At 34.3% G+C, this 18679-nt stretch overlaps 2 protein-coding genes across 2 annotated transcripts in view; one reads left to right on the forward strand and one right to left on the reverse strand.

Moving 5' to 3' along the window:
* The window catches only part of LOC143248702 (breast cancer anti-estrogen resistance protein 3 homolog), a 76750-nt gene extending 69065 nt beyond the window's left edge, over nucleotides 1-7685 (reverse strand). The window contains exon 1 of the mRNA XM_076497344.1: nucleotides 7488-7685. The gene's annotated coding sequence lies outside the window, so the exon portion shown is untranslated. The remainder of the gene's footprint in view (nucleotides 1-7487) is intronic.
* A 9531-nt stretch (nucleotides 7686-17216) lies between these two features.
* poe (E3 ubiquitin-protein ligase-like protein poe) overlaps nucleotides 17217-18679 on the forward strand; it is a 107798-nt gene continuing 106335 nt past the window's right edge. Inside the window, 1 exon segment of the mRNA XM_076497355.1 lies at nucleotides 17217-17371. Within this exon segment, the coding sequence (XP_076353470.1) occupies nucleotides 17259-17371 (113 nt within the window). The 5' untranslated portion in view covers nucleotides 17217-17258.

The following is an 18679-nucleotide window of genomic DNA, read 5'->3' on the forward strand; positions in this document are numbered from 1 at the left end:
AGAACACTGGGATGACACCCATACTTACTCTATAGAACTGTTGTTTGATGATGATGTCCACAGTACCGTAAGAACACCAGGATCACACCCTGACTTACTCTATGGAACTGTTTGTTGATGATGATGTCAACAGTACCGTAAGAACACTAGGATCATACCCAGACTTACTCTATGGAACTGCTTTTTGATGATGATGTCCACAGTGCCATTAAAACACTGGGATCATACCCAAACTTACTCTATAAAGCTTCCAAAATACACTCCTTTGTATGTCAAGTCACACCCATTGTCTCAATAACTAGCCTTTGGTTGAAGTTCTGTCACAACCCCCGAAAACAAAGCACCTTTGTTGAACACAGTAATAGATAGTTTCAACTAATTAACTAACTTGACAAAAACACAATTTAATCATGTGAACTAGCTTCTATGTAGAATCCCTCTTCACTAACATTACCGTAGGTGAAACTATCAATATATATACGAATGTAGTTTTCTATATCAAAGATAGTGTGAATGGCTTCTAAAATATGTTCAAATGTTACTAAACTATGCCCCCGACCAGTCACGTCTTATTTCCAATGATAAGACTTATTAACAGCTTGATGAATTAGTGATCCAGTTAAAGAATTGCTTGACTTAGTTCATACTCTTTATTTCAGAAGAAATGTTAATGGGACCAAGCACATGATGAGGAAAACAATGGCTAATCGTTTCTTGATGGTTGTGTCTTGAGTAACGTAAGTGTGTTCACTATATCGTCTTATGAAGTAACTACCATTAGAGAATTATACTCATTTTCATAGCTATGTACCTTTTTAAACGAAAAACTAGTAAGAAGTTAATGGCTAATAATGTGGTGCCTCATGCAGTGTTAAATAACATTAAAGAAAGCCTTTGGAAAAATGAGTTCCCTATAACTGTGCGTGGTTTGGTTTGAATTTCGCACAAAGCTACACGAGAGCTATCTGCGCTAACCGTCCCTAATTTAGCAGTGTAAGACTAGAGGGAAGACAGCTAGTCATCACCACCCACCGCCAACTCTTGGGCTACTCGTTTACCAACGAACAGTGGGATTGACCGTCAAATTATAACGCCCCCACGGCTGAAAAGGCGAACATGTTTGGTGCGACGAGGTTTCGAACCCGCGATCCTGAGATTGCGAGTCGAACGTCTTAATCCACCTGTCCATGACGGGCTTAACTGTGTGTGAAATAGTTATCAACAACCCTTTGTAAATCATAAATAACCAGCTCTACCCTGACTTTTGATGTACCAGAAAAAATAAATGGACACTGTTTTTACAGTTCATAAGTAAACACTTGTGTAATGTAGAAAAAATATTTCACAGAACCTATTCACAGTTAAGGTTTAATTGTATCTTTAAAACACAATAACAGACTACGTTTCCTCCTGAGGACAAAATTAATTATATGCAGAAGTCCTCTATAGCACATGTATACGCATACCCAAGTTACAAATGCTTACATTGGTTCTACCACCAGGAGACTTTAGAAAATGTACAAAGAAATCTCTGTATGCCATTAACGTTGGCAAACACAGTTGAAGTGCAGTGATATTCAACTATTCAAACACCAGTTTAAAATTATTTTATTAGCGAACAATGAAAGTGGCCAACGTATAATGGAGAACAGGCTTTACTCTTGAAACAAAAAAGCGGTATGTTCTTAGATGATGGTAATAAGAGAAAGGACCATCAACTTTTATAAAATTTTAAAAACGATTTATTCTTGGATGACAACAGTAAGCCAGGAAGGACTGGCAGTTTTGTAACATTTGAAATAGACTTGTTTTTGGATGACAACACTTAGGTTTTACGAAAATATTATATTAATTGTTCGACTTAATCTTTTGATACTTGTATAATGAACGTGTTTCAAAGAACACAAGTGAAGATGAAACGTTAATATCAAGTTTGTTAAGTAAAGATGAACTGCGTCAAGTGAAGGTAATTTCAGTGTTGAAGGAACCAAAATGCAGTTTACTGCTGTCTAAGAAACCATAGCGTCAGGGAACCCACCATGAACATGTTTCTTCTCCATCGTTTTCTTTTAACAGCTATTTAAATCAGAAACTGTGGTATTTTAAAGTAATTATATTTCACAAAAGGTTGTTTTGGCAGGGAAAACTTCAATGATAGAAAAACAAAAATGACAACAACAACCATAAAACCAAACAAAAATAAATAAGCCTTGTGGTGAAAACTAAAGTTGCCTATAGGCACACTGTGGTCTTATAAACCCTAATTAAATTGTGCCTTAAACTGATAGTATAAGTATCATAAACTAACACAAAGCAAACGGTAACTTAACTTAGAAGATGCAAGTTTATAGCAGACGTGCCAAGTGCAGCATAAAGAGTTATTTCCTCTGATATACAGGGCAAGAACAGAAATAGTCGAATTTCGCAACAGACCACAAATGATTGTAATGTTCAACTAGTGCAGACGAAGTAATGTCTGTTTACTAGATTTCAGTATATTACTAATACAGAATTAAAATTCCTCACGAGGCCTAGCCAAAACGCTATAAGATTGTTGATGAGTATAATGCCGCCTAGTGTAAAAGTTCGCAACCCCTTAACCTTAAAGGTTTAGCAAATAATATATGTTTGTATTCAAAACAAACAAGAACTATGTAACTGGCATAGACATTTAGTTCCATTGTTCTTTGGCTCTTGATAATTATGCAGTCGTCCGAAACTTCGAACTACTACTTAATGTTTCCATAAAGAAAAACCTGTCTGTTAAAACGTTCCTGTTTCAGCTAAGCCTAAGGCGAGATTCCAACTAAGTAAAGTACAACATTCCTGTTCCAGCTAAGCCTAAGGCGAGATTCCAACTAAGTAAAGTGTTCCCTTGCCATTTAAGGAAACTAAAAGAGCAATGTAATAAATGGTAACTTTCCGATTATTAGAAACCACGGAGAGTTCTTTTGAAAGAAGCTTTTGTTCTTAGTTTTCAAACATATTGTACTTTTAATAAGTCGTACATACGATTACGGCTTTAAAGAAAACTAGAAGAGGACCGAGTAGACTAATTAAACAGGTAAAAAAACAAAGATACGTTGTGAACAAAATATAACAAGGTACATATCTTTTTAGTTATTTGTTTTTGGATTTTACGCAAAGCTACGAGAGGACTATCTGCGCTAACCGTACTGTAATAGACTAGAGAAGAGGCAGCTAGCCAACAACACTTACCGCCAACGCTTGAGCTACTCCTTTTAACAACTAACAGTGTGATTAACTGTTACATTACAACCTCCTCTTGGTTGAAAGGGCGAGCATATTTGGTGACGAAATTCGAACCGCCATGCCAGTTCTGGCTGTCAGTTGGTCTCTGTTCAATGTTATGTTCGATATATATATAATTTTTAATTTTCTAATTCATTTTTTGTTATTGTGAATCTTTAACGAAACGCTTTTGTATATGACTACAGTGCTACGCTTTTCACTGTCATATACAACTACAGTCGTATGGTTACAGTTCTATAATTTTTGTATTCCTTCAGCTCCGTCCCCGTCCTCCCATACGACGATGATGTAAACTTGAGGGCTTGAAACGCTACAATTCGGTGTTTAATCCCCAAAGTAGGCACAGTACATATGGTCCACTCTGCATTATTATGCTTAACAACAAGTAAGCATCCTTTAGGCTTAATATGGCAAGACGTGACGAGTCAGTAAATTTAAAAATTACATGTCATATACTTCCACTTTCGTATAACAAATTAAATTAGGTTTCAGTAATTACAAGTCAGTCATGTAAACACTGCAGAATAACAACTAGTGTACTTACATTTTGCCAGTTATGTCTCAAGTACTGACAAACAACATACACGTATATATAATTACGTGAAAAAGTTCTTTGACATTTCACCTTCTCGTAAGCCTTTTTTATTTATTTTAATTTAGACACGGTTGTAAGGTTTAATTTTGTTACAACCTGCACATCTGTTTTATTTTCGAAAATGTTTCTACTTCACGCTCATTCCATAACTGACTTTTTTTCGGTATCTTTTAAGCAGGATTTAAGCACTAACTAGTGGCATATTGTTGCAAACTATAATTATAAAAATATAATTAATTACAAAAATCGCACTTGAATAAGAAATTTATTTTTTTGTTCAACGATTTTTGATAAATTTGCAAAAGTAGAGGGAGTGTTTTGGTAGCCACCCGATGGTAAAATTTATTTTATTTATTCTCCTGGTACTTATCTAAAAACAGTACTTTTGTTTTTGATTTTATTGCTGGCTTGGCAACCACCTGAATAAAAGTTGCTTACTTTTACTAGTTTGTCCTTTAAAACAGATAAAAAATGACAATGTAAGATAGATTAAACACTGTTAGGAGGGGCGTTTACATAAATATGTAACACTATATATGTGTAGCTTCAACTCCTAATCTATAATTTACATCAATCTCGTTTAAGACAACACCCTTAATTGCACTGTAATGATTTTTAAAAAAACTAATACGAAGACATTTAATAACATGAGAGAATGTTACTGAAAGTAATTAGTCATCTATACAGTTTTGTCACCTGAACGTGCTAACGTTTTTCTCCCGAGTATAAACATTACAGACACACGAAAAAAGTGAATACCAACCATCCATTTGACTGTGATTAAACACTTCCATAGTACTGATTATATAGTGTTACAGAAATAAAGTGAAAGTTAGTGTTTCTGTTCTGAAGTTTCTACAGATCTCTAAGCCGCGTGCACCAAATAGGGAAAGGCCTAAGTACTAAAAAAATATCAGGGTTTGAATAGACGTGGAATGATCTCCGTTGCTCCATTTTGCCTCTTTTGGGGATTAAAAACGTTTTCCTTTTCCCAGTTTTGAACTGGTAGACCAGTGGGAAGGCAGCTAATCAACACAACACCGTCTATCGCCAGCTTTTGAGCTATTCCTTAACAAACGGAAAATGAAACTGATCGTAACATTATAATGCCCCATGATAAAGGCCGAGGATGTTTAGTGAGGAAAATCGAACTCGCAATTAGTAGATTATGAGTCAGGTGTCATGTCAGGTATACTTACATAAACAACATGATGAAGAAATAATAATGAATACAACAGCGCTCACCCACTTTTGACCAAAGTCCTGTATAAATACCATTTCACAATGAGATTCCTATACTCATACATTCACTCAACACATTAAAAATATATAATTATTCTTAACATATTTGGTGTTTTATATCTTTAAGAGTTAAATTTAATTTCATGATAACACACGCATTGTGTGTATGTGTGTTTCTTTCTTTGATGTTAAGCCCAAAGTTACACGACTGGCTAACTGCTCTGCAAATTGCGGGTATCGAAACTCGAGTTTTAGGTTAAAACCCTCAGATTTATCGCTGAATCGCTGGGAGGCACTGTTGTGTGACTTGGTTTGGTATGTGTTGAATTCTGCGCAAAGCTACACGAGAGCTATCTGCACTAGCCGTCCCTAATTTAGTAGTGCAAGACCAGAGGGAAGACAACTAGTCATCACCACCTACCATCAACTGTTGGGCTACTCTTTTATCAATGAATAGTGGGATTTACCGTCACATTATAACGCTCCATGGCTGAAAGGGCGAGCATGTTTGGTGGGACGGGGATTTGAACCCGCGACCCTCGGATTATTTTGTTTGTTTGTTTTGGAATTTCGCACAAAGTTACTCGAGGGCTATCTGTGCTAGCCGCCCCTAATTTAGCAGTGTAAGACTAGAGGGAAAGCAGCTAGTTATCACCACCCACCGCCAACTCTTGGGCTACTCTTTTACCAACGAATAGTGGGATTGACCGTCACATTATAACGTCCCCACGGGTGGGAGGGCGAGCATATTTGGCGCGACTCGGGCGCGAACCCGCGACCCTTGGATCACGAAGCGCACGCCTTAACGCGCTAGGCCATGCCAGGCCCCCCCTTGGATTAAGAGTCGAGTGCCTTAACTACCTGGCCATGCTGAGCCTGTTGTATGATTTATGAAGATCGTTTATTTGGCACGTATTAATAACTGGTAATGGAAACTATATATGCAAATTGTTATTAGCTTCTTTAACTAACAGCCTCCTCCATGTGGCTCAACATCAAGTCTGAGTACTTGTAAAGCTAAAAGCCGAATTTTGATACCTGCTTAAGCAAATCACCAAAACGACACATTTCACGTAACTCTGTGACAGTTGTCCTACACAGTTTTGAGCCTTTAATAATCACTAATATGAAAAGAATGTACTTTCTTTAGCCAGTTAATTGGCTCGTCTTCTTAACCCTAGAATCACCACTAACTCTTGACACACATTTTCCCCAAATTATTTTTGCACCAAATCACAAAAACAAAAAGTGAAAAAAATATATTCGATAATTGCAAATAATCATACTAATTATTGGTAGGGTCTGTTATGCATTTTACGTGGAAATTAAATTATTCCACTCAATTTTTTTCTGATCATTTATTCGCAATAATTATTCCAGCTGACAAAAAAGAAGAAAACTTATTCACTGTAGTACAATAAGTGGATTCCATCCGTAGTCAAGGGTGTAAAAACAAGTCGATGAATTTGAAGTTTAAATTGATACATGTCAAATCATTTTGTGTAAGTCTGAATCAATATTTATCACGGTGGGCAAAGCTTTTTGATTAATAATATATTTTAGGCAATAAACCTAATGTTTTCTGCTTATTTCCATTCAGTTATTACTTTTAATCCATTAAAATCATCCGTTCAGTCGCTAATTAGCATATTTATCAACCAACCATCCTGCAGTATATAAGGCTTTCGTTTTCCTCGTTCTTTCTTCCAGTTTCTTTTTCTGTAAAATATTTAGGGTTACGTAAGCCTACTTCTTAAGAAATAGTGATTCAATTACAACAAAATTTTGATTTCTCCTCCACTAACTGCAACGAGTTATTTTTTCCCTGAAAAAAAAGTGCCGTGTTACTCATTCCTTTTGTACAGAGATATATCTATTTTTTTACTCCAGAGTAGTATGCAGGTGGCGTATTAAATGTTTTTCTTTTCTCTCTCACTGTTTTTTTACATTTATTTTCCGAAAATTTATCTTGTTTAGTTATTCTTGATAAGCCCAAAGCTACACAATGGGCTACATGTTTTATACCCTCTGCGGATATCGAAACCCGATTTTTAGCACTGAAAGCCTTTGAATTGTTGCTTAGCCACGAGAGGGCATTTGTGTTGTTGCAGTACCTCCAAACTAATTCGCTTTTCCTACATTTATGTTTACTGTTAAATGCTTGTTTCCTTTAGGCTTAATTCTAAGTTCCATTTTCAGAAAACTCATTTGAAAAAAACGCTCACGAAAAAACAAAAACACTTCAATAAATATTAATATAAATACAGCATAATCATATTTATTTTGGGATTCTCTTAATTTCCATTCCGAAAAACCGGGACAGTCCAGCCCTTCCCCTTAATTTCAAAATGGTTATAACAAATTTGAAATAACTTACCTTTTATTTAATTTCGCTATAAATTTGTCAAACTGTTCCAAGTTATTTCCGCACATATTAACATCGGCATCGTTTTTGAAATAATTTCGACGTTTTGATTACAGACACACATTCACCAACGCTTTTCGACTTACTATATCACAGCTACCTAACTGAAGAGCGTTCGCAAACCTGTGTTTCTCAACACGCACAGACGAATTACCGCGAGAGCCTGACGGCAGGAGAGAATGTGTGACAATAATAAGCAAGTCAAGCAGGTCTGATACATTGGTGATTCTCTGTGAGTGAGAATTTGATGTCTTTATCTTAAAATCGGGACATTTTGTGAGTTCCAAGAATATTTTTTCTAGACACTAAGACAAACTACCAAAGATGTGGGAATGTCTCTTCAAAACCGTACGTCTTTTCACAATATTTTTAATTAATAAAAATAATTTAAAATTGTTTTTATAAATTATTATATCAGGGTATTCATAATAATAAATAAATCATTTCGGAAAGACAGCAGCTGATTTGAGAGGGGCAAACCTTTTGTAAAGACGTCTGTCGAAATTTCGTCCTTTGCCAAAGTTATTTTTGGAAATTAGTCCTCTAAAACTTCCTTGACAAATATGTTGCTGAAATAAGATGGCATACCTAGGTGGGTTAAAGCGTTCGATTCATGATCTGAGGTTCGCGGGCTAGAATTCCCGGCGCACCAAACATACATGCTCACCCTATTAGGCGTGGGGGCGTTATAATGTTATGGTCAATCCCACTATTCGTTTATAAATGAGTTGCTCAAGAGTTGGCGGTGGGTATTGATGACTAGCTGCCTTCCATCTAGTCTTACAATGCTAAATTAGGGACAGCTAGCGCAGATAGCCTTCGTGTAGCTTTGCGCGAAAATAAAAAACAAACAAACCCTGAAGTAAGCAATTACTAGCCATTTCACCTTTGTTTGTTCGTGACCTAGAATTAATTTTGGAAATAATTATCTAATTAAAAAGGAGGGGTAGGTTAACAAACCAGAAGGTTTTATAATACTCACTTAATAACAAACACTCTTGGATTTTTATACATAAAACATGACTGTAAGTGTGGAAATAATCGCGTAATTCATTTTGTAAGAGTAAATAAACCTTGCCTTTATTTCGTAAGCCTGAAATTGATGATAATTATTTTATCACGTTTTAATACAAAAAAAAACAAAAAAAAACGGCAGCTAAACTGTTGCCATCTGCTGGCATATTAACAAGCTAGTATGTTATTTGATGATTTGTATAGTGTAATGTTTTTTTATTGTTTTAACTACGTATTTTATAATAGTTCTTATCTTAGAATTACTAAACATAAAATTAAATTTTAAATATTGTTTTAAACACATCCTATCAAATGTTTTAGTTCCTGTTATTTCCTCCAAACTCAGTTGTGCAAACAGAAATTCGAATAATTTGGCAGCTAATATTTTGCTTATTTGTATAAAATCTTTGCACAGACCTATACAGTGGGCTACCTGTGCAATGCTGTCTATGATTTTGAACTGATAGATTAAAGAAAAGATAGTCAACAGTAACTAGTTGTTTGGCTATTCTAGTCCAACCAAACAATGGGAGTTGACCGTCGCCATTTTATTAATCTGTGTGTGTGTGTGTGTGTGTGTTTTTCTTATCGCAAAGCCACATCGGGCTATCTCTTGAGTCTATCGAGGGGAATCGAATTTATTAATTTTCCAACTCAGATGATGAAATACAATTTCAATGGCTTTTTTTTTATTATTATTAATGCTTAGCATTCATGTTAAAACTTTTCCATAGGGTATAACGACCATCACTAGGGTAAATGTAACTCATGAATTTTCATTTGAGGTAATTAAAAGGTCAAAGGTTAAATAAGTGTATTTTCTAGATGACATTTTCAGTAATGTAATATTACTGTAAATGTATACCTATTGAATTGTATTGGTTAAATACAAACTACAAAATTGGCTTCCAGACTTCTAACTTTATCATTTGCATCTTGAAGTCGGATGATGTCAATCCTAATAACATGACAAGCCATTTGAAAAAATCTACAAGTTTTTCCGATTTGGGCCCGGCATGGCCTATCGCGTTAAGGCATGCGCTTTGTAATCTGAGGGTCGCGGGTTCGCGCCCGAGTCGCGACAAACATGCTCGCCCTCCCACCAGTGGGGGCGTTATAATTTGACGGTCAATCCCATTATTCGTTGGTAAAAGAGTAGCCCAAGAGTTGGCGGTGGGTGGTGATGACTAGCTGCCTTCCCTCTAGTCTTACACTGCTAAATTAGGGACGGCTAGCACAGATAGCCCTCGAGTAGCTTTGTGCGAAATTCCAAAACAAACAAACAAACAAACTTTTCCGATTTGCTTCCCTAATGTAATGTAATTACGATACTTGACACATCTTATATGATGTCTTAGATAATGACGCAGACTCTTCACATTGCTGATTTCTGATTCTTCTTTTTCATCTTCTAATGGGGACAATCCCCCAAATGGAAAACCAAGATAAAGGTAAATACTATCTGTAATAACTTTCTTTACGTGTTCCTGATTCATGTCTGTCCAAAAGTCAAATGTCCGAATGTTTCTTCAAGATCAGCCTGTACCTTCACTGCAATATGAACCATCTCATGGAAAAGGTCAATATCCGAAACGGTAAAAAATACAACAACCTTTAAGTCTCTGACCGTAACGCATGAATCATTCCTGAATTTATTTTGTGTCTACAATCTTTGTTTTGATTTTACGTTACTTTCATTTGATTCTCCCCTAATGTGTCTTTTTTTTGTCTTTACAGAATTTACAGTCAATACGAGATACCTTAAGGAGTAGGTTTTCTTCTGGAACAACTACTAGATTAACATCCATTTTACTAATTCAGTTATTTTCCCAATAAGAGACATCATAACCCAAACTTTAAATAATCTGATTTAATAGTTTAAATAATTGGTATATAAAAAATGTTGAGGTAACAGAACCATTTAAAAAAAAAAACAAACGTTACAGATTATGTACGATTATACCAATGAGGTTTTTCATTCCAAATATTAATAAAAATTTATTAATATTAAATAAGCCAATAGAAAGGAACATCTTTATACCTATATTAATAAATATAATCAAACATCTTTGCACGCCCTCTACATTTCTACACTCAGTTACACAACCCCCTTCAAACATGCAGTCAGCTATCGGTCAGTTACCTCTTTCTATCTTTGTGAACCTGACGATGACCGAAGAAGGTCAAAACGTTGTTCGCTCCTCTACATAAAAAAAAAAAAAATTCTCAACCCAAACCAGCTGTTTTTACATATATATCCCAAATATTAATCATATGGATTCATTAATTAACTCATATCATAAGTGATTAACACTTCTATAATATATATTTATTATTTTTATTAATATTTCAGTTATCAATAACTCTAATACATTTAGAAATCAACTTACCTTATAAAGCAATATAATATTTAGCTGAATTTTTTTCTCCAACAATTTTCCTGCGGCGGGACAACGGTAAGTCTTCAGATTTACAATGATAAGACCAGGGGTTCGATTCCTCTCGATGGACACAGAAAATAGCCCGATGTGACTTTGCTATCAGAAAAAAAAAACATACACACTCAAACAACTAGCAATTCTTGTTTGCGATAAGTCTACGAAATTAGATTCTAAGATTTGGAATTAGATTCCTCGTGGTGAACACAAAAGATGACCCAATGTGACTTTAATTTCAAACAAACACATTTTAGAAGTTATCGAAAGCAAGATAGTCAAACTTATACAGAATTTACCCACGAAAAGAGGTTTATTTTGATCGATGGTGTAATTTCACGCGTATTGGTAATAATTTCTACAAACTAAGATAATTATGTTTAATTAATTAATTTAAACATTGTGCAGTGATGACCTCGAAACTTACTTGGATGAAAATAAAGTTGAAACACAACGGAAACCAACGGCTCTTTCTGATAATTACACTTTAACACATAAAACCACTTTTCATATCAGCAAAAACCAATACCTGTTCAATTCACTAAAGTTGAGGATTATTCTAAAAATTCCAACTCCTATGGTTTAAAATATATTCATACAGTCATGATAAAACTTTATCAAAACCATCAAAGCCTTTATGTTATTTTTGTATTAAGCCTGATCATGTTATGTCTGATCATTGGTGTTTGAAAGAGAGAAAAAAAATACGAAAAGGAGACAACACCCATTGCATTTGTTTCCACTATGTTGTTGATGTGATCAGTGATAGAAAGGCTGATGTAGTTAGGGAGATATTTAAACCTTTTATGCCTGTTTGTTCTGTCTTTGACAAATGATACTGCTAATTCTATACCCATACGTATTGTACTTGATATTGGGGTGGCTCAGTCACTGTGGTTAGAAGGTATATTACGTATTGTACTTGATATTTAGGTGACTCAGTCACTGTGGTTAGAAGGTATATTACGTATTGTACTTGATATTTGGGTGACTCAGTCACTGTGGTCAGAAGGTATATTATGTATTGTACTTGATATTGGGATGACTCAGTCACTGTGGTTAGAAGGTATATTATGTATTGTACTTGATATTGGGATGACTCAGTCACTGTGGTTAGAAGGTATATTATGTATTGCACTTGATATTGGGATGACTCAGTCACTGTGGTTAGAAGGTATATTATGTATTGTACTTGATATTGGGATGACTCAGTCACTGTGGTTAGAAGGTATATTATGTATTGTACTTGATATTGGGATGACTCAGTCACTGTGGTTAGAAGGTATATTATGTATTGCACTTGATATTGGAATGACTCAGTCACTGTGGTTAGAAGGTATATTACGTATTGTACTTGATATTTAGGTGACTCAGTCACTGTGGTTAGAAGGTATATTATGTATTGTACTTGATATTGGAATGACTCAGTCACTGTGGTTAGAAGGTATATTATGTATTGTACTTGATATTGGGATGACTCAGTCACTGTGGTTAGAAGGTATATTATGTATTGCACTTGATATTGGAATGACTCAGTCACTGTGGTTAGAGGGTATATTACGTATTGTACTTGATATTTAGGTGACTCAGTCACCTGGAAAACCTAACTACAAAATCAAAATACCTGTTGCTCCTTTGAAACTTATTCCAGCTTTCAATGAACCCATCAGTCGTGTGATTGTTGATTGTGTTGGGCAAAAATCTAAAAATGTAACATTTGGATTAATGCACTTTCACGAAATATGTAATTTTATGATCATACGGTTATTTGTATTGATTGTGTTATTTACTAAAGTTGTATAATTATTTTATAATGTATTTTATTTAATGTATGGGTATCAATGTATATGATATCTTAGTTAAAAATTGTCTTACGCCGATTTTTACTTCTCTAAGAAAGGAGCTGTGACACATTTAACATTATATATTTATTTTAATATTGATGTTTCTGTTCCAAATGCACATTTGGAAATGTATATAACTTATATTGTTGAATGTCTGCTTCAAAATGCCCGTCTTTTCACTAAAGCTGTAGAAGATTCTCGAGTGTAATAATAATCAGTGTACAATGTGTATCTGTAAATATCAGTGATCGCCAGAATTGTTGGGTTTTAGCTGAAATTTCTAGAAACTCTTCTCTCAAGCTTATAAAAGGTAACCATCGCAACGTGGAGAGACTGTTTATATTGTTGAGTTGCTACAGTTTGTATACTATAAACCTCGGAAGCTTTAACCGTTATAAACGCTTATTAATTGGGAAACTATAGATATTTGACTAGGAACGTTTATAAATTTCGAACATAACAAATCGCATAACTTCAATGGATTAACAGCGGATGTTAGTATTTTTACGAACATATTAAATAACTTCAGCAATGAAAAACTCACGTGTGAATTTTACCTATATGAACTCAAAACTAATTCGCTAGTCATGAACCCTCTACGACATCAAGGAAGTTCCAAATAGGATATAGGACTCAATACTATTTGTAAGTTTGTAATAACCGTTATTATAAATTATATTATTATTTGTATATTAAAATATACATTTATTAAGAAAGAAAACTGTGTGTATCAATCTTGTTAGTAAACATGTTAAACTTGATAACCTCTGTATTTAATTAACTACTAAACTAAAATTAAAATTTAACTCAGTTTCAGGCTATTTCAAATCGTTTTTTTTTGTTTGTTTTTAATTTCGCGCAAAGCTACTGAAGGGTTATCTGCGCTAGCCGTTCCTAATTTAGCAGTGTAAGACTAGAGGGAAGACAGTTAGTCATCATCACCCACCGCCATCTCTTGAGCTACTCTTTTACAAACGAATAGTGTGATTGACCGTCCCATTAAAACGCCCCCACGGCTGAAAGGGCGAGCATGTTTGGTGAGACGGGGAGTCGAACGCCTTAACCCACTTGGCCATGCCTGGCCATTTCAAATCGTAATACGTAACAAGTTAACAAAACGTTTTTCCTAGCTTTATTCTCTGCTACATCTGTTTATGCAGATAAGATAAAAAATTGTTTCTCCTTATTATCTGGAATACCTCTTAGTTTGTGCTAGACACACATATATTTCCTTTCTCGATGTGTCTTTATGCATTTAATAATGTGTACAATTTTTATTCAGATTCCATATTCGTGTGCCACACGTAGAATCTTATAAAACTTATATTTTTTCACTTCTTAAAGCATTTGAACATATTGTAAAATGCCTCACAATCCTGTAAATACTTCATTCAGAGCAATTCTCTTTTTCTTTCCTTTCTTCAGTTTTCATCTTCTTCTTTTCTCTTTTTGTTTTAAAAACATTATATTATTTGATGCCCAACATTATTTTACACAAATATAAATGTATATGCATACACACGGATATTTATGATTCTCTACACACTACGTCTTATCCTATTCCAAACAAGAGACCTCCTCCTGTGGACTATGCAAATTCCCCCCCCTCAAAAAAAAAGATGTATATATCGTACGTTCTAAAGAGGACGAACTCGATGTACATTTTGATGTTTTTTTGTTTTTTGAATTTCGCTCAAAGCTACACGAGGGCTATCTGTGCTAGTCGTCCCTAATTTAGCAGGGTAAGATTAGAGGGACGGCAGCTTGTCATCACCACCTACCACCAACTGTTGGGCTACTCTTTTACCAACAAATTGACAGATTGACCGTCACATTATAATGTCCCAGAGCTGAAAGGGCGAGCATGTTTGGTGCGACCGGGATTCGAATCCGTGACCCTCAGATTAGGAGTCGAACGCCTTAACCCACCTTGCCATGCCGGGCCTCTTAATGGTGTTTTTATTTTAAATAGTTTCTATAATAGTGTGTGTGTGTTTTCTTATAGCAAAGCCACATCGGGCTTTCTGCTGAGCCCACCGAGAGAAATCGAACCCCTAATTTTAGCGTTGTAAATCCGTAGACTTACTGCTGTAGTAGCGGGGAGCCACATTTTGATGAATGAATATTATGGAATCAAAATTTAATTTAAATATGGAGTTGAATTTGTGATGTATAGGCTTCAGATACTGTGTGAGGAAGCTCTCTTTTATTATGGAGACTCTATTTGTTATTGCCCTTTTCTAAGATCTTAAAAAAATTAAATTGGCGACTACGTCACACACATCTAGTCATGGATATCAAAGTTGCGTGTAATTTCACACGAATTAAGAATTTTATTTTAGTAGACGCGTTATATCCTTGCTTAAAACAATGAAAACTAAATTTGTGAAGTACATTTTATAATTTTAATGCAAGAATACGATTCTTAAATCTAAAATACAAAAACAATTTAGGTAACAATTAGTATTAAAAATACACCTCGGCTATAGTTGAGGATATACTGTGTGAAGTATATTTCTGAACTGTTTTTTTTTATAGCTGGAGTATAATTACACATTTATAGCAAGATAGTAATAACAGGATGTTTAGAAACTTCATATGTGGCTTGTCTATTAACACTTCACTTATTCAAATAATTAAGAAATCTTTTATCAATAACATACATAGGAAAACAATTCGTGCGCAAGAACTTTTATGTCATAATTTCTTTATGCAAAATTTCTTTATGTATTAAAAGGTACGTAAGATACGATATCACTGAACTGAAGAAATAATAGAGCAAAATTGCCTTGAAATTTTTATAGGGAAACTTCTGATTATAGTTAAATACTGTTTCGACTAAAATTTCAATAATCAAAGACTTTCATCAGAATATCACCTTCAGGTATCGCAACGGTAAGTTTCAGGGAGAATATACCTACTAATCTGAGTTTGATTCCTGTAGCATACTTGGCACAAATAAATTATCCTTGAATATCGAGAGAACATATCTCACAAAAGTTTGTTATTTTATGCATCGGCCTAGTACACACAGTTGAATATGCTTAATGAAAAATAATTTGGAACCTCACCTTGTTGTTACAGTCCAGGCACATTTGGTAATTTTCTCTCTGACAACTTTACATTTTGACATTAACTATTGTAGTGTAGTTTCCGTTATAAAAGGAGTCTGCCATAATACTGTCATGCCAAAAGAATATCATTACTTCCTGCATGCTTTCCATTAAACATCTAGCGTACGAGAACAATGATTTCTCACTTCCCGTTTCATCATTTTGATCCGATATAAATCCACGAGCACAGATTGTGAATGATATATTTTGTATGGAATAGCATAAATATATATTTTATTTTTCAGCTGCTAGAAATATTCGACATTTGAACAAATATATTTTCGAAGTAACTTATGTACACGTGACTTATGATGCTTTTCTAGATGAAGATTCTTAACTACATTGTGTAATGTTGTGTGATACATGTAGACGCCTTTTGGCACTGCCCTTTGTGTTAGTGGATTTTTACATGTTGTGACAAAATGTCAATCTTTGCTAACCGTAGATGGGGTAAGATTTTACTTTATCTTTTTTGGTAGTCCTGGCACCGTAAGTTGACCCTTATTCTATTGTTTTTCAATGGCATTCAGTACAAGATAAATCCTAGGCTGTCTTGTAAGTTTTAAATACTCGATCTGAATATATGTTTATGATCTTAGTATATGAATGTCTTACGTCGGAAAAGGCTGTTACAAACCATTCTCAAAAATGATTTATTTTTGGTGACATCACGCCAAATATAGCTTCAATATATCCCGTTCTACTGCGACTTTATATCAGCTGTGCTTTATATGGCATGCTTATTTGTATATTGAAAATAATTTAACATAACAATAGACATATATAGAGGGAATATAATGTACTCGACCCTTTGTATAAATAATACCTTCAGCCTCAAAAGCAGCATTGAAACTCGATTTAGTGCTCCTTTGAATAACTATTAGCTTGAAATTATTAAAAACACACTCTCATCAATTAATAATCAATAAACACACAAACTGTGTAGATCAAAATATAATTTTATTGTTACTTTAACAACGCTTTTAAAGAACTTAACTTAAACATTTGTTTATCTGTGCATTACATTTTTTTTATTAAGTAACATTGTTTCTCTCTTGAATTGTACGGTTTGTGATGAATCATTCTGCAGAGTATACGCAGGAAGGAATTTAAAAATTCTTTCTTCTCAGTTGTATCATCTTTTAAGTAAAATAATATCAAAATCGAAATTAAAATATTATTAAAATGAAATAAACTTGATCTTTTGTTTATCTTTACTAATATTTATATATATTATATATATATTGTCAATTACTTTGTTATAAATATCACCTGACTAATAGTATGCGTACCGTGAAGTCGGAGTGAAAAGAGAAAATGGCGTCGGTTGACGTAGGGGATTTGATGTGTGATGTTATATCTGTTTTAACTTCGCAGAATGCTGTGAATAAAAGTCATATACCACAGATAGTCAAATCCATCTTGTACAGGTGAGTTTAATATTGAAGGATTATTTGTTTATAGGTAAATATATTTTCTGTTGTAGTAACTTATACGTACAGTTAATTGCATTATACAGTGCTCGTAGTTGTACAAGAGTACAATGTAAGGTATAATTTTTAGGCTGGAATTCGTTTATACGAGCCGGCTTAAATTTGTAATTTTTGTACATAACTGTATTTGACTATTAATACCATCACAAAATAAGCCCTCCCCAGCACACACATTTGCGTTTGTACTTTAGGAGTCGTACTAGTAATAGTACTAAAACTAACGTTAAAATCTTTGCTTTTTTAGTTCCTACGCTATGTCGGGAACAGGCAAATAATATTGATAAATTATACGAACCTCGCGAGTTGAAATGCCTAAGTAATAATAAGAATAAAGAGTTATACAGCCAACAAGCCACTGGCATGACTAAAAATAAATATTAAGCTCAGTCTATCATTAGATTCAGTACTTGGCGATGAGTTGTACTGGTTTGGACCAGTAAACCAGGATAAGGGCAGATCAAAAGATTAAACTTCTAATATCGCTGGAATCTGTGTGGAAAATTGACAGTAAACTTGTCTTTATATAAGGTTTGGTTCTGCTAACTTAATGTTCTAAACCATTCTGCAGAGAGTCATGTTGGTCATGATAAAGTAAACATGGAGCAAAATATATGTTAATGCATCATTAAGTAGTAATAGTAATATAGCTCGAGTTAAATTGGGAACTTTTGTAATCCTTAAGTGTCAGTGTGAGGTCCAAGTGTATTTCATTATTGTTTAATATTTCTTATTAGTTTTGATATGACTTGTAATGATAATAAGTTGTATCTAATTTAGTCATAACTTAACAAAATGCTAGAAATTTTTACTAGTAAATAATTCACTGCTCCATGCTAAAATTAATAACATTTTTTCTCATGGTTTAGTTTGTTTGTTTGTTAAATTTTGCACTAAGCTACTCGAGGGCTATCTGTGCTAGCTGTCCCTAATTTAGTAGTGTAAGACTAGAGGGAAGGCAGCTATTCATCACCACCCACTGCCAACTCTTGGGCTACTCTTTTACCAACGAATAGTGGGATTGACCATCACATTATAACGCCCCCACGGCTGAAAGGGCGAGCATGTTTAGCGAGACGGGAACCTCATGGTTTAACCTCAGTACCAGAAGTTGGTAAAAGGTAACAGTAGCTAATTTATTAACTACAGGTGTTTGAATGTAATGCAGTGTGTTGGATCTTGGCAAAAAAAACACCAAAAAACTATAAAGTGTAAACATAATAAAATGTAATGAACATTGAAATATTT

This window comes from Tachypleus tridentatus, chromosome 4 (assembly GCF_004210375.1).
Source record: "Tachypleus tridentatus isolate NWPU-2018 chromosome 4, ASM421037v1, whole genome shotgun sequence".
Taxonomy (NCBI): domain Eukaryota; kingdom Metazoa; phylum Arthropoda; class Merostomata; order Xiphosura; family Limulidae; genus Tachypleus; species Tachypleus tridentatus.